This window comes from Schistocerca nitens, chromosome 11 (assembly GCF_023898315.1).
Source record: "Schistocerca nitens isolate TAMUIC-IGC-003100 chromosome 11, iqSchNite1.1, whole genome shotgun sequence".
Classification (NCBI taxonomy): Eukaryota; Metazoa; Arthropoda; class Insecta; order Orthoptera; family Acrididae; genus Schistocerca; species Schistocerca nitens.
In genome coordinates this window covers 210,158,335-210,180,513 of record NC_064624.1, presented here as the reverse complement: position 1 = coordinate 210,180,513, position 22,179 = coordinate 210,158,335, and the positions used below count along the sequence as shown (strand labels likewise).

The 22,179-nt window shown below is 42.4% G+C and overlaps 1 protein-coding gene across 1 annotated transcript in view; it reads left to right on the top strand.

The window, feature by feature from the left end:
• The window catches only part of LOC126212793 (tyrosine-protein phosphatase corkscrew-like), a 353,604-nt gene that overhangs the window by 317,049 nt on the left and 14,376 nt on the right, over nucleotides 1–22,179 (top strand). The window contains exons 6-12 of the mRNA XM_049940195.1: nucleotides 5,291–5,438; nucleotides 9,363–9,442; nucleotides 11,483–11,635; nucleotides 15,142–15,257; nucleotides 15,390–15,444; nucleotides 17,682–17,868; nucleotides 21,214–21,365. Of these exons, the coding sequence (XP_049796152.1) occupies nucleotides 5,291–5,438; nucleotides 9,363–9,442; nucleotides 11,483–11,635; nucleotides 15,142–15,257; nucleotides 15,390–15,444; nucleotides 17,682–17,868; nucleotides 21,214–21,365 (891 nt within the window). The remainder of the gene's footprint in view (nucleotides 1–5,290; nucleotides 5,439–9,362; nucleotides 9,443–11,482; nucleotides 11,636–15,141; nucleotides 15,258–15,389; nucleotides 15,445–17,681; nucleotides 17,869–21,213; nucleotides 21,366–22,179) is intronic.

The window sequence follows — 22,179 nt, the reverse complement described above, 5'->3', positions numbered from 1 at the left end:
TAAAACTTGTAATGAGCTGTAGGAGTTCAATAAATTCAATTGTCTCTTGCGTTGAAATTTTGCCGTATTTCAGGAAATTTCTCTTAATGATTTCTATAGTTTCGTTAACCGGAACACTGGAGTATAAGTTCTTAACATCCAACGAAACCAAACGGGAAGTGTCGGTGACTGGCGTATCTTTAATTTCACCTATCATGGTCATACTACCACGCACTGAATAATTATTATTATACACGTAAGTCTTTTTCAGAATTTGGTCCAGCATTTTCGTTATTTTATATGCTGGACTATTTCGACCGTTAACAATCGGACGAACCGGATGCAGATCTTTATGTATCTTCACCTGTGATCTTAATTTGGGGGCCGTTGGATTCATGATAACACATCTTCTTTTTTCGGCTTCTGTCAGCAGGAAGTGCGTGCGTTTAAGAACATTTTTTAGTTTAGTTTGGAAATTGGCTGTTATGTCTTTCGGAATTTCTGTAATGCTATTTTCGACAAAAAACGCTAAGGTTTTCGAAACGTACTCCTCCTCTTTTAATATTACGACCGTATTCCCCCTATCCGCTTTCGTGGCAATAGCTTTCGCTTCATTAAGCTTTTTATTTATAGAATCGACAGTTAGTCGGTCTGCTCTAGTCTTATGATTAACACTATTTCTCTTATTTAATTCATTTTTTACTATTTTATGTAGCTTATGACCGACATGGCCTGTTTCATTATTATTTAATTTAGCAATTTCTGTTGTCATTTTAGTGAGGGCAATTACTTCTTTCGCGACCTTCTTGTTAAATGACGGCTCAATATTAAACTTTAATGCCTTATTTAACATTTCTACTTCTGTATTATCAAATGTAATATCCGTTTTGTTAACCACCCGTGGGTAAAAGTCAAAAGACGAAAGCCTTTGTTGTTGATCTTTTTCGTCTTCGCGCGTGTTATTATTTAATTTACGAAGTTTTTTATCTTGTTTTTCTTTTTTCTTTATAAACTCCTTCTGTAGTATTTTGTGAAGTCTACATGTAACCTCTTCCCATACGTTCATTGGTAATATTTCCTTGACCTTAGTCTCTGCTTGAATTATTTGTTTTTTAATTAAGTCTTTCTTTTTATACAGATGTTTAATTTCTGCGCGTATCCAAAACTTTTTTGCTTTTTCAACAGCTAGTCGTCCCGCCCATGACTTGCAATCACAAAGTTTCAACTTCACATAATTCGGGATAACATGATTCTTAACACATTCTTTATTAAAGTTTATGTTTGCGGCAGTTTTTAATAACTTACGTCTTAAATTTTTGTATTTATACACTAACCTCAATGTCTCGCCTGACACTAACGATTTGATATAATCCATTATGGAGTCGAGGTAGCAGTTGTCGTTATACTGGTTATCACATTTAGCATTCAACCGCGATTTTTTATATATATTTTAACAACGCGTTTCGAGAGACAATGCTCTCATCATCAGGTTGTAAAATCTATGTCGCGAAATTAAACGTACTAAAAAGACAAAATACCATCACCAATAGTTGGTGGGTCCATAGAGTAAAAAAGAATTAAAAGTATATTGGACTGTGGGTCCTCGTCTTACATTAAAGTTGTTGACGCAGGTCGATGGCCGTCCCATAGCTACCAAATATGCTGTCGACTGCGCCGGCTCGGGCGCAGAGACTAAGGTCAAGGAAATATTACCAATGAACGTATGGGAAGAGGTTACATGTAGACTTCACAAAATACTACAGAAGGAGTTTATAAAGAAAAAAGAAAAACAAGATAAAAAACTTCGTAAATTAAATAATAACACGCGCGAAGACGAAAAAGATCAACAACAAAGGCTTTCGTCTTTTGACTTTTACCCACGGGTGGTTAACAAAACGGATATTACATTTGATAATACAGAAGTAGAAATGTTAAATAAGGCATTAAAGTTTAATATTGAGCCGTCATTTAACAAGAAGGTCGCGAAAGAAGTAATTGCCCTCACTAAAATGACAACAGAAATTGCTAAATTAAATAATAATGAAACAGGCCATGTCGGTCATAAGCTACATAAAATAGTAAAAAATGAATTAAATAAGAGAAATAGTGTTAATCATAAGACTAGAGCAGACCGACTAACTGTCGATTCTATAAATAAAAAGCTTAATGAAGCGAAAGCTATTGCCACGAAAGCGGATAGGGGGAATACGGTCGTAATATTAAAAGAGGAGGAGTACGTTTCGAAAACCTTAGCGTTTTTTGTCGAAAATAGCATTACAGAAATTCCGAAAGACATAACAGCCAATTTCCAAACTAAACTAAAAAATGTTCTTAAACGCACGCACTTCCTGCTGACAGAAGCCGAAAAAAGAAGATGTGTTATCATGAATCCAACGGCCCCCAAATTAAGATCACAGGTGAAGATACATAAAGATCTGCATCCGGTTCGTCCGATTGTTAACGGTCGAAATAGTCCAGCATATAAAATAACGAAAATGCTGGACCAAATTCTGAAAAAGACTTACGTGTATAATAATAATTATTCAGTGCGTGATAGTATGACCATGATAGGTGAAATTAAAGATACGCCAGTCACCGACACTTCCCGTTTGGTTTCGTTGGATGTTAAGAACTTATACTCCAGTGTTCCGGTTAACGAAACTATAGAAATCATTAAGAGAAATTTCCTGAAATACGGTAAAATTTCAACGCAAGAGACAATTGAATTTATTGAACTCCTACAGCTCATTACAAGTTTTAATTATTTTACGTTTAATAACAAATTTTATATTCAGGACGATGGGTTAGCCATGGGGTCCAGCATTTCAGGAACTATGGCGGACATTTTTATGAATGACCTTGAAGATAAAGTTCTAAATTCTGACGAAAACATTACGGATAAAATTGTTTATTACAAACTTTATGTTGACGACACTCTGTTACTGGTTGATGGTTCCAGTGAGGACATTGAGGAAATAGTAAAAAAGTTCAACGACGCACATAATAAAATAAAATTTACCGTGGAGTACGAAACTGACAATTGTCTACAGTTCCTGGACCTAAATATAAAAAAGCAGGGCAACAAACATGCGTTTTCCGTTTATAGAAAACAAACTACAACTGATGCCGTGATCCCAAATGATTCATGCCATCCGCAGGCGTATAAAGAAGCTGCTTTCCGTAGTCTCGTGCATAGGGCAGTCAATATACCTATGAGTGAAAAAGATAGGGAGACTGAAATTAACACCGTTAAGAGAATAGCGAAGAATAACGGTTACAGAATAGATATAGTTAAAAAACTGTTACGAAAATGTAATAAGCGCAAAAAGAATAAACCTGATGGAGAGAAAGCGAAAATTATCACGATGCCATACTACGGAAAAGTCTCACAAAAGATAGCAAATATTTTTAAGCCATACGATGTCAAAATAGCCTTTCAGACTAATAACCTAGTGAGGTATAGCCTTAAGCACGATATTGGCGAGAAGAGAAATAAGTTTGAAAGATCGGGAGTTTATAAGATTCAGTGCAGAACGTGCGATGCAAAATATATAGGGCAGACAGGAAGATCATTCGCGATCCGGTATAAAGAACATAAAGATGCGTTCAGGTTAGGAAATTATGACAAATCAGCTGTTGCGAACCATATATATGAAACAGGCCATCCCCTTAATAGCATAGAAGACAACGTAGAAATATTGCATGTAGAAAAGAAAGGGAGGAAACTTGACTTACTAGAGGAATTCGAGATAGCTATTCATGAAAAGAAACAAAGTAATATCCTAAATGTACAAGATAACTTTAAAGAAATGAGATTTTTTAGCGGGTTTTTAGAATTATTTTAGGGCAGGCATGCGACTTAAAACTTGTAGCATGTCAATGACGGAGTTGCGAGAGGCTAACGATGGCAGACCAATGCAGTAAGGAAATGAGGCGCCCAATAGCATAGCGTTACCGTCAAGCACACGGCGGTAACCACGCCACAACACCTAGGCACGTTAGTCCACAACAGCACCCGAGCCGGCGCAGTCGACAGCATATTTGGTAGCTATGGGACGGCCATCGACCTGCGTCAACAACTTTAATGTAAGACGAGGACCCACAGTCCAATATACTTTTAATTCTTTTTTACTCTATGGACCCACCAACTATTGGTGATGGTATTTTGTCTTTTTAGTACGTTTAATTTCGCGACATAGATTTTACAACCTGATGATGAGAGCATTGTCTCTCGAAACGCGTTGTTAAAATATATATAAAAAATCGCGGTTGAATGCTAAATGTGATAACCAGTATAACGACAACTGCTACCTCGACTCCATAATGGATTATATCAAATCGTATGTTACAGAGTCCAGTATCACTGAATTTCAGTGCTCCATTTGCTTCAATAGACGTCATATGAGGACAAAACTAAAGTGTGACAGTTTGCTCATAGTTTAGTTACTTTTAATTTTTATTGTAATCTGCTGCCAGTGTCTACATAACATGTCTCTGTCTACTTGTAGGCCTCAAAAACAAACAAATTGACACGAAAAATACAGTTCTAAAACCTCAGTTTCACACTTTAGCAGTGACTATTCTTAATAGCAGAGTAGTGGAATGATCCTCAACTAAAAGACGATTTGTGGGCGGAGTTTCAGAATATTAGAATCGAAAGGGGAATACTGTTAGTGGAAAGCGACGGACTGGGCAGACAGAGTTATCTTTCATTTGTCTATTTAATTTAATATTTTTATAATAGAGGGAAACATTCCACGTGGGAAAAATATATCTAAAAACAAAGATGATGTGACGCAAACTCTTCGTCTTTGAATATGTCTGCTTGTGTATATATATATATATATATATATACCGGTCCTTTTTTCCCCCTAAGGTAAGTCTTTCCGCTCCCGGGATTGGAATGACTCCTTACCCTCTCCCTTAAAACCCACATCCTTTCGTCTTTCCCCCCCCCCTCCCCTCTTTCCTGACGAAGCAACCGTTGGTTGCAGAATTCTGTGTATGTTTATGTTTGTTTGTGTGTGTATCGACCTGCCAGCGCTTTCGTTTGGTAAGTTAGATATAATTTATATTTTGCTACTGTGCATGTTGAAACTGAGGGAGTGAACCTTTTTTCATTTATATGTCTGTTGCACAAAGTAATAGGAATGAAAAACAGAAACAAAATGAGTTTTTTCACAAACCAGTTATTTCGAGTGCTTTTAAGAGCCGGTCCGAATTGGCACCGGAAAAAAACCGCGATAACCGCCGTCCGCTCGGAGGCCGACGTCGCGGAGACAGTGAGGTGAGGCAGCGGCGTGTGTTGCAGAAGGAGAACGGGCAGTCGACGGGCAAGGCGGGCTTCTGGGAGGAGTTCGAGTCGCTGCAGCAGCAGGAGTGCAAGCACCTCTTCTCCCGCAAGGAGGGCCAGAAGCCCGAGAACCGCAACAAGAACCGCTACAAGAACATCCTGCCCTGTGAGTAGCCCCCGTGTGTTCACTTAGCAGGTAATTTCATTCCGAAAAGTAACACAAAATGTGTCACCGAGGGTCAGTATATCACGTGCTATTTACAACAAAATAATGTTAATAATCGACTTCGATGTTCGGTAAATAGCTCTCTCATTCTTAGACGTAAATTAATAGTAAGACTACATTTCTGTGTGGCTTTCTATTTATTTTCTTCGAGTGTACATTTTTAACAAATTTCTGTTGCATGTTATAAACTGTTCCAATTTCGAGACCCAATTTTACGGAAGAACTGGTGCAACCGGTGCCGTATTAAGAGTTCGACAGCCACACGTCGAATTACTGTACGAGCCTGTAATGTACTGAATTGTTAGTGTGCAGCTGCTGTTGTACGACATGTGATCTAAAAGTAATAGCAATTTTTCAATTTCGTGGGACTTACATATCCAGTTTTCGAACTTTTTTTGGTACACATGTACCTGATGTATGTTTGCATTTCAGCTGTTTTAAATATTTACTTTATTGTAGGCAGTGGAAAAGGTTACGCACGTTTTTGAATACCCGGCAAACCTTGTCTTTCGAAAAATGCGGATTGAAAGATTTGCGTAAAGTTCCGTGTGAGAAATGGAATAAAGTGAAGCACTGCATTCGGAATGTCGACTGTGGCTTTCGGCGAGTCTCGTACGAGTGTGGCAAGAGTTTACGAGCGGCACAAACATTTGAGAGAGGATCGGGAAGACGTTCGAGACGGGAACCGCCCCGGAAGCCTTAGCACGTCAGTTACAGATGACAGTGTGGAAGAAGTACAAAGAATGGTCCCGGAAAATCGCTGTCGGACAGGTTAGTGACGGTGCCGGAGTATCCTCTCGACTCGTGCCGAGCGGTTTATTCGCCTGTTTTGGGCACGAGCAAAGTTTGTTTCAGGATCATTGAATGAATCGGACGTCACTCGGGAATTGTGCAATGCAGTCTTACGACGGTCCAGAACTTCTGAAGGGGTGATAACAGGTGACGAAACGAGGGTGTATCGGTACGATGTGGAAACAGAGGCCCAGCCGGCCCAGTGTGAACTGCCTGGAGAGCCGAGACTGAAAAAATTTCGACAAGGTGTTCGATCGTGTGTGAAGGTTCTTCTCACTGTTTTCTTCTATTACAATGGGACAGTGCGTCACACGTTCCTACCTTACGGTCGTACGATCGATAACGAATACTACGTGCAAGTTGCGTTCCACTTGTGTGAAACTAACCGAAGAAAACGACCAGAACTGTGGCAAAACCACTCGTGGGGATTATATTGCACTAATGGTCCCACTCGTACCTCAATGCTTCATCATGATTTTTTTTTTTTTTTTGATAGAAAACAAAGCTATTACATTGCGTCAACCACCACATTGGCCAGATATGGCCCCCTGCAAATTCTTTCTATTTCCGAGGCTGAAGGGAACCCTCAATGGATGTCATTTTCCCACCACTGATTTGGGGGAGGGAAACAAAACCATATCCCTGAAGGAACTGAACACCATAATGAAAAGTGAGTTCCAGAAGCCCTTCCAGAATTAGAAAAAGTGCCAACACATGTTGTTATACCCGAGTGTGATTACTTGAAAGGGTTTTAAGTTGATGATGCAGAAATAAAAATTCTGCAGGAAAAATAAAAATTCCCTTTACTTTTTGATCACACCTCGTATCTATGAAGACATAACAAACTAGTATTACAAGTGTGTTAGTAAATCATTTATATTAGCTATCTTACAGTGACCAACATGTACAACTAAGTAAATATACAGGATGGTACATTGACCGGGCCAATTATCTCACGAAATAAGCGTCAAACGAAAACACTAAAAAAGAACGAAACTTGTCTAGCTTGAAGCGGGAAACCAGATGGCGCTATGGTTGGCCCACTAGATGGTGCTGCCATAGGTCAGACGGATAACAGCTGCATTTTTAAAAATAGGAAACCCCATTTTTTATTACATATTCGTGTAGTACGTAAAGAAATATGAATGTTTTAGTTGGACCACTTTTTTCGCTTTGTGATAGATGGCGCTGTAATAGTCACAAACATATTGTTCACAATTTTAGACGAACAGTAGGTAACAGCTAGGTTTTTTAAATTAAAATAGAGAACGTAGGTACGTTTGAACACTTTATTTCGCTTCTTCCAATTTGATACATGCACCGTTGTGAACTTATCATTTCTGAAAACGCATGCTGTTACAGCGTGATTACCTGTAAATCCCACATTAATGCAATAAATGCTCAAAATGATGTCCGTCAACCTCAATGCGTTTGGCAATACGTGTAACGACATTCCTCTCAACAGCGAGTAGTTCGCCTTCGGTAATGTTCGCACATCCATTGACAACGCGCTGACGCATGTTGTCAGGCGTTGTCGGTGGATCACGATAGCGAATATCCTTCAACTTTCCCCACAGAAAGAAATTCGGGGACGTCAGATCCGGTGAACTTGCAGGCCACGGTATGGTGCTTCCACGACCAATCCACCTGTCATAACATATAGTATTCAATACCGCTTCAACCGCACGCGAGCTACGTGCCCGACATCCGTCATGTTGGAAGCACATCGCCATGCTGTCATGCAGTGAAACATCTTGTAGTAACATCGATAATGCCGCACCATACATTAATCCGCCAAGGTCGCTGATGTTGCACTTGTCGCAGCCATCGTGGATTTTCCGTTGCCCAATAGTGCATATTATGTCGGTTTACGTTACCGCTGTCGGTGAATGACGCTTCGTTGCTAAATAGATCGCGTGCAAAAAATCTGTCATCGTCCCGTAATTTCTCTTGTGCCCAGTGGCAGTACTGTACACGACGTTCAAAGTCGTCGCCATGCAATTCCTGGTGCACAGAAATATGTTCCGGGTGTAGTTGATGTTGATGTAGCATTCTGAACACCGACGTTTTTGAGATTCTCGGACATTTTGTTGGCTTCCAAAGTGTGTATTAGCCGCGACAGCAGCTAAAACACCTACTCGGGCATCATCATTTGTTGCAGGTTGTGGATGACGTTTCACACGTGGCTGAACACTTCCTGTTTCCTTAAATAAACGTAACTATCCGGCGAACGGTCCGGACACTTGGATGATGTCGTCCAGGATACCGAGCAGCATACATAGCACACGCCCGTTGGGCATTTTGATCGCAATAGCCATACATCAACACGATATCGACCTTTTCCGCAATTGGTAAACTGTACATTTTAACACGGGTAATGCATCACGAAGCAAATACCGTCCGCACTGGCGGAATGTTACGTGATACCACGTACTTATACGTTTGTGACTATTACAGCGCCATCTATCACAAAGCGAAAAAAGTGGTCCAACTGAAACATTCATATTTCTTTACGTACTACACGAATATGTAATAAAAAATGGAGGTTACTATTTTAAAAAAACGCAGTTGATATCCGTTTGACCTATGGCAGCGCCATTTAGCGGGCCAACTATAGGGGCCTTCTGGTTTCCCCCTTCAAGATAGAAAAGTTTCGTTCTTTGTAGTTTTTTCATTTGATGCTTATTTCGTGAGATATTCGACCCTGTCACTATCAGTGGACCACCCTGTGTACATTAGTAAGAGGCAAAATGTTCTTGTATCTTGTGTTATGAATCTCATTCTAGTCTTAACCAATTTATTATAATATCTTGCATGTGATAAAGCGACAAAGCATAAACTGAAATGATGCAATGTGTTCCACAACTGTTGTATCAGCTTCTTGTGGTTCGTGTTACCACATAACAGACAATATTGTAAAATTATTTCAGATTCAGTATAGGGGTAACACCTTCTTTACTTTACATTACATTAATACTTGTTCCATAGATCATGAATACTCACGAAGAACTGACGGAGGGTTCAGTTAGTGTAAATAAAGTAGTGTAACGAGTGTCTTTCTCCTCCCGGCAGTTGACCACACGCGGGTGAAGCTGAGGGACGTCGATCCGAGTGTCCCCGGATCCGAGTACATCAACGCCAACTACATTCGGGTAAGATGGCAGCCGCCTGTTGTGGAGCTTCCCATCAGGGTTTTGTGGAAGGAATATGAATTGAAGACACACAAACCACACAGAGCTTCCTTCTGTTGGCTGCTCCACCAATCTTCCTTAATTTTCAATTCTCTGTATTTGCATCTTTTTCCCAAAATGTTTCTTATGATGTACCCTTTATCTTCCTCATTATTTATTCATTCTCCTTCTCTCTCTCACTCACTCTCTCTCTCTCTCTCTCTCTCTCTCTCTCTCTCTCTCTCTCTCTCTCACACACACACACACACACACACACACACACACACACACACACACTTCCTCGCCTCACCCTCTTGCTCTCGTTTATTTCTGTTCTCTCCCTGCCTCATTACTTCTGTCATTTCGCTTTTCTCTGTCACACTCCTTCCCCGCTTCTATGCCTCCACTGACTTTCCTTTCTGTCTTATGCTATTCTCTCGTTGCTACCACACTTGACTACACACTTTTGTTCTCGTCAGTGTATTGAGTCATATGATGGTACCTTTCGCCTGTTCTTTTCATATGTAAATCTGTTTGTTTCAGCATTACACTGAATCCACAGGCTTACCATATGTGATATGGATCCACGTGCAAAAATAAAAATCCAGGCTCCTTACAATAAAATATATAACCTGGCAGTAACTAAGATAATTTTAATTACTGTGGGTGAAATAGAAATTTAATGAAATGTGTTGTATAATTGCATGTAACATAAGCAAAGGGGATTATTGATCACTATTTTCAAAGTATTAAACAAAATTATTGGTATTGGTGTATGTTATTAAAATTAAATACATTATAGTGATTGAGGCTCAGTATCAATAAGCATAGGCATCTGTTGCTCGATGTACTTATAAAAACTCATTGTACTCACTTTGATCTCCAGTGAAACTAACAGTGCGGTGTGCTTTCTTTGATGCAAAACTGTTGACTATTTCACTGACGTCAGCCGATGTAGCCGTTTCACTTTTGATACTGAGGAGGCAGAGTTCACAAAGTCTGTCTGTGTCACAGAATTCCGAAGGTAGTTGTTTATTAGGTTTGAGCTTTGAAAATGAGCCTTCCTTAGAAGAAACAGTAGCAGGAATAGTTAGACAGGTAAAATTCTGTGCATAAACTTGGAATGCTAGAAGATAATATTGAATTCTCTATTACCAATAATTTTGCTAAGTCAGCTATAGACGTTAATGAGGATTTTTTAACCTGGTCTGGGAATTCATTGGGTAAATCCTCCTCATACTAATTTTAAAGAATTACTACTGCATTGTGAATCTCCTCATCAGAAGCAGAATTTAGAAATTCTGGGAAAATAATTTTTAAGAAATGCTTTACATTATGCATACACTCAAATCTGCTTTTTAACTGTTCAAACTGTTCAAACTGCCGTTAAGAGCTGTGGCTGATCCACTAGCCACTTGTCCTGACACAAGTCACCAAAATTCTTTTTGATTATCAAATTCTTTTACTTTCAAACTGCGGTGAAATGCCACGGCCCGTCCGGGTTCGAGTACTCGCCACAGCACAAATTGTAATTCGTTACTCGAGCTTCTATCCTTATTGAAGGTAAAGTCGACACTTGTGCATCTCCTGGAAATTTTATTCCGTCAGATGAATTGGTCACCTACACCTGAGATACGGGCAGGATTTCCCCATTAAGTACAAAACTGGAGTGCTATTCCTGTGTCAGTGTGTGTCGGCAGTACTCACGATTTGAGAGGGGCTGGGGGGTGGGGGGGAAATGGGCTGAAGGCGTGAAGTGAAGTTTGTGTGAGGGAGGGCACCGGACTGGGAAGGTCCGTGCGGGTGTGGTAGCCACATCGTTACGGATTTACTGCTATTTCAGAATAAACGAGCTACTGTTAGCATTTATAATTGCTTCCCGAAATACCTAAAGGACCTCTCTTTCCTGTCGTGACTGTACGGTACGTCCGTCCGGTCAAAAAGTGTGCGCGTGTGGGTGTGCAGACGTCATTTACTCGGTCGGAGAGTTCCAGTCGCTGCAGCCCGGCGAACCTGTTGCAGCCGGACGACGAGGCGGGCGACTCGGGGTGCGGGCGGTGCTACATCGCGACGCAGGGCTGCCTGCCGGCCACGACGGGCGACTTCTGGGAGATGGTCTGGCAGGAGAACACGCGCGTCATCGTCATGACGACCAAGGAGGTGGAGCGCGGCAAGGTGCGCACCGCCCTGCCACTCGCTGTGGCGACTCGAGTCCAGAGAACTGACCCGAACAAAATATTGCCGATTTAAATAATAAGTTGTGTGTGATCCCGTCCGTCCCTCACCGATTCCTCACTCCCTTTCCCTCTTCCCCCTCTGTGTGTGTTTGTTTTATCTTTCGTGTGACTGGTTTGATGCGGCCCGCCACAAATTCCTCTACTTTGCTGACCTCTTCATCTCAGAGTAGCACCTGCAACCTATGTCCTCAATTTGTTTGCTGCGTGTATTCCAATCTCTTTCTTCCCCTACAGTTACTACCCTCTACAGCTCCCAGTAGTACCGTGGAAATCAGTACCAGACACCCTGACACGTGTCCTATCGTCCTGCCCCTTCTCCTTCTCGGTTCCTTCCACACGTTCCTCTCCTTCTCAGGTCAGCGGAGAACCTCTCGTCCGTTTAATTTCGAAAATCCTTCTATAGCATCACACCTGACACACTTAAATTCTCTTCTTTTCCGGTTTTCCCTCAATCCGTCATTCACTTCCTCACAGTGCTCTGCTCTACACGCACAATCTCAGAAATTTCTTTCTCGAATTAAGGCTGACGTTTGATACCAGTTTCTTTTGTCGAGGAACACAATCTTTGCCTGTGCTATCCTGCTTTTTAAGTACTTTTGCTTCGTACATCGTGTCATTTTTATTCCGAAGTACGAGAACACTTCGTCTTTTTAGTAATCCCCAATTTTGACGTTATGTTTTTCACTATTCCATTTGTGGCACACCTCATTAATTTCTTGTTCCTACTGTTTACCCTCAGTCCATAGTGTGTAGACATTAGACTGTTCATTTCATTTATTATGTGTCGACATAATAGTACTATTAGATCGGTGCATAAGTTCGTAGTGTTTTTGTTTTGCATGTCGGCATTCCAGTTGCGACGGATTTGCTTGTCGATTGTTGTTTTTTTGTTTGTAGTTAACAGGTGCTGTTTGAGCTTACATATTGTCACTGTGTGATTTGGAAATACTCAGTGGAGCTGTGGATTCTAGAAAACGGAGTGCCGAGTCCACAAATTGAACCGTTTTTGACATACTGTTTTGTTAGAGTTCAGTAGAGGTGTAACAGCAGTGGAGGCAGCCAGAAACGTACGCACCGTGTGCGGGGATGGCGCCGTCGGACAGAGCACGGCAAGAAAATGGTTTTCCGGTTTTAAAGAGGACCACTTTGACGTCAGTGACTCTCTGCACCGAGGAAGACCTTCGGGTTTTGACGAGTATCGTGTACACGAGAACAGAGAAATGTGACGAACTGTGATCGTTCCACCACCGTGCGACATTTGCACGCAGTGGCAAAGAGTCGAAAATTGAGGAGCGCGTGGGTACCACGTGTTCTTCAGCTAAAATCACAAAAGTTAGCTAGTCATTGTGTGTGTGTGTGTGTGTCTGCTTGCTCATCATCAGTTGGCTTGTGAACAACACCAATCATTCGTACCCTGTATCGTTTATGGTGATGGGAAATGGGGTCCTTGTGCTAACATACGGCTGAGGCCCAACAAGATGGCAACTCCACGTACAGAGACCTGTGCACATCCACGAGCAATAGTGTCGTACATCTGGTGGAACAGCGACGGTGTGGTGTACTACGAATTGCTTCCCTGAGGTATAAAACTGTCACTGCTTACTTTTACTGTCAACAACCGAGACGTCTCGCAGACGCAATCTGAGAACGACGACCGACGAGACTGCGCGCTGTGATGCTGCCGGGGTGACAAAAAATGCTACGCGGGCGTCGGGTCGGTAAGTCATTTCCTACTCACCTTATTCGTCTCGCCTCGCATCCTCAGACTTCCGTCTTTACTGTTGTCTGGGAGACGAGCTTCAAAAATCGTCCTTCCTGAAGGAAAACGTGCTCCGAATGTGGCTCGACGAATTCTTCACCTCGAACACACGCGGTTTATAGTTTTGGAATTCGAAGTGTTGGCCGACTGTTGTAAGTAGTGAAGGAAAATATACGGGGTGTCCGTAAAGCCTTTTACAACTTCAAACTTTTATTACAATGGCAGCTGTTGAAATATTTTAACAACATTTCTTTTATTGTGATCAGTGTTTATAAAAGTTTTTTTGACAGTGTTTAATAGACCTCTATACGGGCGCCTTCAGTCGCACGAAGCACATCGAGACGGTACTAGATTTCTTGCCATTTTCGTTGTAGTGTAGTGTCGTCACGGGTAGCAGTGGCATTACGAATCCTTTGCTTCGAATCGGCAATGACCCGTATCTGTGTTCGATAGACGATATCTTTTCCGTGGCCCCATAAAAAAAGTCCGAGGAAGTGATATCTGGCAAATGCGATGGCCGAGGAATTGACCCGTCCCTCGCGATCCGTGTGCCCGGAAATGTTTCGTCGAAGAACCGACGGACGCGCAGTCCCCGACGTGGTGGTGCACCGTCTTCCTCGAAAATGATAGTCGGTTGGGAGTCGGTCAGTTGTGGTGCTACATATTCAGTCAGAAGCTGGAGATAAACGTATGCAGCAATTGTTGACTGTTGAAGAAAAATGGACCAGTTATTCGGTTGCACACGATTCCACACCACACATCCACTGTTGGACTATCCCGGTGAAGCTCCCTAGTCACACGGGGGTGTTGAGATCCCCAGATTCTCACACTGTGTCTGTTCAATGTCCCAGAAACGTGAAAAGTTGCCTCGTCACCAAAACAGACTCGCTCGAGGAACACTTCGTCCTCTGACGTGCGTCCCAGAGTGTCGAGTGCAAAATCTGTCCGTTTTGGCTCGCGATTTGGCTAGAGTGTCTGTAACAGTTGCGCATTGTAAGCGTACAACTGTAAGTCCTTGTGGAGGACCTTGTGCACAGTGGAACGTGGTAGTCGCAACTGTCTGGCAGCACTGCGGACGGACTTTGTAGGTGAACGAGTGAAGGCGTTTAAAACGCGATCGATGTTTTCCTCGGACGTTCTCGGTCGCCCGCTCCTCCCTTTATCTGACACTGTCCCTGCCTCCGTAAAATTTTTCTGCCGATCACAGATCGGTTGGCACGACGGTGGATCTCTTCTGTACTTCCTTCTGAAGTTTCGTCGAGTCTGAACGTACGATTTTGTCTCTATAAACTGGGACACACATTGTGCCTTCTCTTGAGGAGTTCCCATTTTATAGAGGTTCAGTTGCTTCCATCGACACAGTATGTATAATAACTTTAGTTTCTATAAAAACTTTAGTAAACAGTGATTACAGTAAAAGAAATGTTGTTAAAATATTTCAACAACTGCCGTTGTAATAAAAATTCGAAGTTGTAAAGGGACTTTGTGGACACACTGTATTATTGACGAGTGAGGTCTCTGTTATGTGTATCTGTCGTGTTTATTAAACTTACGGAAAGACACTACGAACTTGTGTACTGACCTAATACTTTTTGAATAGGGTAGGAAAAGTAACATTCAAATTATTCTCGTGCCGTATGTTACTCGTATACGGAGGATTTCACTCCACGTGCACGTGCCCACAGAACAAGTGCGTCCGCTACTGGCCGGAGGAGGGGCAGAGCAAGGACTTCGGGCGCGTGCGCGTCCGCAACCTCTCGGAGTCGTCGACGGCCGACTACACGCTGCGCGAGTTCGCGGTGTCGCGCCTGCCCCCGCAGCCCCAGCCGGCGCCCCCGCAGGCTCCGGACGGCGGCGGGGGCGGCGACGGCAGCGACTCCGGCTCGTCTGGCGGGGGCGGGGGCGGGGGCGGCGGTCAGCGCCTGCAGCAGAGTCAGCACGTGGTGGCAGTCGGCGACGAGCGTAAAGTGTACCACTACCACTTCCAGGTACGTGGTTGCGTGTGTCTGGTCTCTAATGTAAATGTACTGTCCCATTTTAAACATTGTGAAAAATTTAATTTGGAGCCAGATTTTGCTTCTCTCTCTCTCTCTCTCTCTCTCTCTCTCTCTCTCTCTCTCTCTCTCTCTCTCCCCCCTCCCTCCTTCCTTCCTTCTTCTTCTTCTTCTTCTTCTTCTTCTTCTTCATTAGTGTGGGGTGGGAGGGAATGTGCATGTTGAATAAACAGGCCCATTCTCTTTACTCAAAGGAATTAAATGACTCAGAATTTCACAAATCTTTGACTTATTCATTCAAAGTGCTGCCAAATATTTTCCCATTTTCATGGAAGAAGTCTCATGGAAAAAACAAGAGTGTCATAAAAATTAAGCAAATTAAAGTACAGACTATGGAGACTGTAGCAGCCATTTTTCTATTTTCACTTTTTTGTCTAATAGGTGAAAGTTTGATTTTATTTTTTACACATTTACTGTCATTGAAGGGTTTTACTTTTATTTAATATTGTCCCGGCCAAGCATCAGTTTGATTAGTTTTAAAACCCAATGTTAAACATGGGTCACTACACACACAGTCTTACCAACTCTGAGAGGAAAAATCTTTAGTAGCTTTACTACCAGTGTTTACAGACGACAATACTTTAACCTTTCGTTCAATTGTTTTAGTTACGAATCGCTAGTTTGTTCTTGGCATAGATCACGTTACCTTAATGTTTATTAATCTAAGTTAAATTATTGTTCAAGACTTGTATTATGTTTAAAATTAACAACGCCAGTTTATTGACAAGAATTATTAATAAATAGGTTCACTCGTACGATCTCATCCAAAGAAGTTCTTTAATTAGATTCCTGCTAGCATCAAAGATGTTAGATAATATCCTGTCACTTTCGGTAAATAAGTAATTTCTATTTAATATCCGCAAACTGTCATTAACTATGATCACCAGTCACGTGAAGTTAAAGTTTCCCACTATCACAATTCAAAGTCCGAATCCAGCTAAAATTCTCAATTCAGAAAAGCGTTTAAATATTCACACGAATTGACATAAAGGCCAAAGAGATTACTATTCACCTTCCTGTTCATCTAATCTGAGAAATGTCCTAATTAAAGTCTTGAATTGACAGTCCTCAAAAACAATCTCGTCACGATCTATTCTCGATCCCTGTTTAATAAAGTCCCAATTGTTGTTCTCTAAAGCTGTACATCCTAAATAACTTCCGAACTAGAACAGACTAGAGACTGGAGTATTGTAATTACAACGTATGGAAACACTATCTTTGGTGTCCCAGACCTACGTTCTATGACTATAATATTGATTTTCTTAGGTATTGGAATAACTAATATTTTAATATTTTTTACTGCTCTTTCCCCCTTCCCATCTTTCTAAAATTTATAATTAAATTTTCCTTTCCTTTTCTTTTGATTTCTATGGTAGATATTTCCGTCTATTTATTTTTTATTTATTTTTCGTAATTACTATTGTGGAGGCAGTTGGGTCATTTTGTGAATTGATATTTTAAGGACATGGGAGCTAATTTGGGAGTTATTTCAGTTTTTTCAACACCGAGAGGCGCTGTAGGTGTTGAAAGACACACAATGCAGCGCTGCGGTGAGAGGAGGATACCCTCCGATGTTAGCAGACGACGTCACCGTCTTCCTCACCCCTCCCGAATTCTGTCTCGAAACTTTCTGCCTCGGAAACCTCAGAGTCGACGTCTCTTTCCATGTTACTGACTGCCTCGCGAGTGCTCCTAACCTTTCTCCGTCACCGATCGCCTACGCAGATGGCGACGATTGTCGAGCGTAGAAGGAACGAAAAATGAAGCCGATCGTTTCCAAAACGATAATTGATGAGGAGCAGGAGTGTACGAGCTACTTCTACAAATAACTTACTCCAGCTTCTTCTTTCATAAATCGTGAACGATTATTATGAAGTTGTGCAAACCACATACAACAAAGACCACAAAAAGCACCACAAACTTTCAAGCGGGCAGCCAGTTGTGCCGAGGAAATCGTTTAAGGAATTTTGGCCAAAGATACCGAGACAAAAACCGGCAGTGTTAACGGGCGACCGCAAAATGTCGACAATTTCTCGCACTGCAGAATACGTCGATCCGTCACGTAAAGAGTGAATTGACTGTAACTAGACACGGCCCGAGTAGATTTTTCAGCAAACTGGTGCGGTGTACGATAAAATTATGTTTTCGATCGGCGCGCGTCGCTGTTGCAGGCGTGGCCGGACCACGGCGTACCGTCGGACCCGGGCTGCGTGCTCAACTTCCTGCACGACGTGAACGCCCGGCAGGAGAGCTGCGGCCCGTGCGCGGGGCCTGTCCTCGTCCACTGCAGCGCCGGCATCGGCCGCACCGGCACCTTCATCGTCATCGACATCATCCTCGACCAGATCAAGCGCCAAGGTCGGTGGCGGACGCTGCTGGCGTTCTCGCACTTCTCGGAGCGTTCTCCCGTAATCTGTAGAGGGTGGATTGGCACGCGCCGATAGTGACAGACGGATGTGCTTTTGTCTGCTAAATTATCAGAAATATGTAGTACAGTGTGTGGGGCTGTTGGCTTACAGTGGGGGATAGTTGTCCAACCGTGTGGGGCTGTTGCCCCACGGTATGGGGGCACAGTCCTTTGTGTTGTTACCTGTGCAGAAGTGCACCCTTCAAACAAATGTATCAGATGGGCTTTACAAATTGGTACCCTTTGATTTTCTTCGTACTTACGAGATTTGAAGGTCAGTGTCTGCACATCAATTTCCTAAACCACTAGAAAACAGAACTTTCAAAAACACTAAAAAGTAAATAGCTTTTGAGCACTAAAAGGTTTCCAGCTCGTGGTAAGTATAATATACTTGACTTGCATAGTGTTGAAAGAATTGTTGGCTCTTATTGTGTAGCATACAAGTGTTGTGTGTGTGTGTGTGTGTGTGTGTGTGTGTGTGTGTGTGTGTGTGTGTGTGTGTGTGTGTGTGTCTGTCTGTTAAGGGCTTTAACGGCCAAAAGCTGTATTTGTGAGAATCTAAATGATTAATGGAAAATCTCATATAAAGATGTGAAACAAATACTAACAAAGAGATAGAGGGGCTGGCCAGTACTTACCTCAGCTCAGTACAGCCGATAGATACACAAAAAACAGAACAGAACAGAATAGAGAATTTACGTTCCTAGCTTTCGGAACTGTGTTCCTTCCTCAGGGAGGAGAGAGGGGGAATAAGGGAAGCAAGGAAAGTGGATTTAGTTACTCCCAACCCAGTTTGCGAAGCAACAGAGGAAAGGTAAACAGGGAGGCTAGCAAAAAAAGGACAGAGAGGGTGTTTTTTTTAAAAAGCCTCCCTGTTTACCTTTCCCCTGTTGCTTCAGAACATGGGTTGTGAGTAACTGAATTCACTTTCCCTTCTTCCCCTTTTTCCCCTTCTGTCCTCTCTGACGAAGGAACAAAGTTCCGAAAGCTAGGAATGTAAATTTTCTGTTCTGTTTTGTGTATCTATCGGCTGTACTGAATGGTGAGAATCTTTTTGTTGTGCCTACGTGTGACTCGGCTTCTTCGCTATATGGTGCGGAGCAACTTTCTTGCTCAAATATTTTTACATTCCATTCTGGATTTTCCATTGTTTAATTAACGAATATAAGATCGTAATCTTTTACTACGAATAACATATTTTTATTTTTAGTCAGTAGTCACATTAAAATAAATTAAAACTGACACATACTTGTGAAATGATTTAGTGTTAATTGAAAGAAATTGTGTGCATAATTAATACTGTTCAATCTCCAGACAAGAAAAAGCATTTCAGTTTCTGTTTGACGTTTCAAATTTCTTCTTTTGACGAGTAGCAATCTGTTCTTTACGTAATATTGTCACGGTACCAAATACAAGTTTGAAAACCCACATTGTCACGCAATTGGTAGTTAAAAGTAAAATGTTTTACTTTTATGAAAAACTTATTATTCAGTATGTGTTTGTTAACATTTCTGTTTCATAGTAAATACAGAATTTATAAATAAAAGAGAAAAACGGTTGCTGCTAGTGGGAATTGGTGCAAGGACGTCACCATTTCTGGTCTTCTACATTACACATTCAGGTTCAGATCCTGCAGGTGTGGAGAAAACCTAAGAGGTCCTGCCTGCTACATCTCAGAACTGCTTCCCCCAATACTGATTTTCATTCCATTTCGTGTTTCTCTACTCGTCTGTATCGGTGTCCTGCCGACTCCCATTCTGTCTCTGTGCTAGTACGTTCTCAATCTCCTACGCTCTCTCGCACGAGCTCCTCTTTCGTTCTTTCTTTCACCGTCTCTTACCTTACTCTGTCCATTCCCGTAAGTCGTATTCTGCTTACTCGAAATTTCATCTCGCGAGCATCTGTCCCGGTCACCCGTATTTCCTTCGTCGCCTACTTCGTACCCGACGCGTACGTGAGTACCGGAGCGTAATATGCTCGGAATAACATTTCGTAGCTTTTTGGCGGTGCGTCCTCGCTCCGTACTAGGCTTCTTACAATCTGCCACATCTTCACCTTTCACTAATCTCCATACCACTTCTCCCACTGTCTACGTATGCGGTCCCCAGGCACTCTGATTTTTCCACTTTCTTTCGTACTCGTCCTCCAATACTTACACTTGTCGCTACTCTCCTGTTATTCTTTGTCGTCACCGTAACTTCACGACCGGCCCGTATAACCGTACGTGTCAGAGCACCACTTCCACGACGGGGAGCCGTCCGATCCTCCCTCGGGATCGACTACGGGGGTCGGCGTGCGGCCACCTTCGGTGTGGCGTGTAGGTGGTTCTCTCCGTCCCACTAGTCGACTACCGGGCTGGTACCGAACTCCCACCTCACTTACGTAATTCGCAAACATTTAGAAAACCTTCATTCACTGTCACACGGAAAACGCTACGTGTAGTCAGTTGAGGGTATATATAATCCGTCCTGAGGGAAGGTGGGGTGGTTATGAGAATTGAATCTGGCCTCCCCTCAAATTAATTCTGCCAAATTCGTTAATAACCGTGTCGACCCTGCTCCCGTGTGGGACAGAGGCACGAGCAAATGGTGTCACAGTCGCCTCACACTTCTCTGTGCCAAATTTCCGACCGTACTTTCTCACTGTTCCCTGCCGTACATTCGTCCGTCGTCGTACCTCTTCTCCGGTACTTACTTTCGACTTTCGTCTCCTTTTGGCACTGCCGGTCCCGTTTCTATCTCGTCCGTAACGGTGATGGAAAAATAGAGGGGTAGTGCATTCCGTCACTTGGCCTATTTTTCTGTTCAGACAGTCTGTTTTCTCTTCTCCACTTTTACACAACTCACACTTCCCTCCATTTCAAACTGCACCGGTGGGCGAGACTTGAGGGCGAAAGTAACCTTCACACGTTGTCACTTACCGGGAAAGTAGCTCGGTGAAACTTTCCGAGTACATTAAAAGAACAGCTACGGTATAATGTAGCAGGTAACTGAAAGGAGAGATCGGGGTACGGGTAGTAACAGGGCCGACCCCACTGTGAAGTGGGACACAGGGCCAAATGATATTTCTTTATACGACTCTCGCATAATTTCAGATGTGTTTTCACGAATGTGTGGAAATGGAATTTTTTCACGTTACATTACAAAAAGAGTTCATTTTATGTTTTCATTTCCAATAAAAAAAATGAACAAAATGAATACGTGTACAATTCTGGATTTGTCAGCTAGTCGAGCGGACGGCAGTGACATACGTGAGGGCTCGGGAGCTGAGGTGCGTGTCTGTTTGCCACTCCGCAGGGCTGGACTGCGAGATCGACATCCAGCGGACGATCCAGATGGTGCGGGCGCAGCGCTCCGGCATGGTGCAGACGGAGGCGCAGTACAAGTTCGTCTACCTCGCCGTGCAGCACTACATCGAGACGGTGCGCCAGCGCGCCCAGGCCGAGCAGGTGTGTGCTCTGTGTGTGTTTCCTGACGTGACCGCCTTAAGATCGCTCGGCTAAACTTCACGACACTTAAACAAACTGGCTAACTTGATAGCGAGTTGCTGCCAATTCGAGTAAACTGTACGGGGCTGACTACTGAGCTCTTGTGACAGACATTTCCACCACGTTGCAGAAATTGTACGTCGGGGTGCTTCATCCGTTTGCAGATAGTCCACAGATAGAACCTCGACGCAGCCTGAATTTTTTTTATTGCTTAACATACTGCACTACTAATATACTTTCTTGGCAATACTTGTTTATTTGGGCACATTGTTTGAAAATAGATTTATGAAATTACAGTTACAAACTTTCATTGCAGTTTTGAAGTAAACAAATGTTTGTTTATAATGAATATAGTTTCAAATATTGGTTTTTAGGTTTTGACACGGAGATAAAGTAATGAAATGTAGTTAACAATACTTGACCCAAAATCACATATTTCTTGTTAAGTACTTTTTGTGCTAACATAAATTGGAGAGGTTTGTAGACTGTGGAATTTCTTTTGTCTGAATGTCAAAAAGGTCATTTGTTTATATCACAGATTTCTCAAAGGCATAATTACAAAATTAATTACAGGCATTCTGAGTCTCGTGTCTCTTGTAACACTATTCCCTGGGGTACTACATGAAATTAATTACATCTCGTGTCGTGAAACATTTTGAACGGTTAATTGGGCTTTACGTGAAATAATCAAATTTCAGTGATTAATTTGCTAGTTAGTTAAGAGGTGGAATTCGATGCTAACATTGCTGTGACATCTTCACTTGTTGTTTTCAAC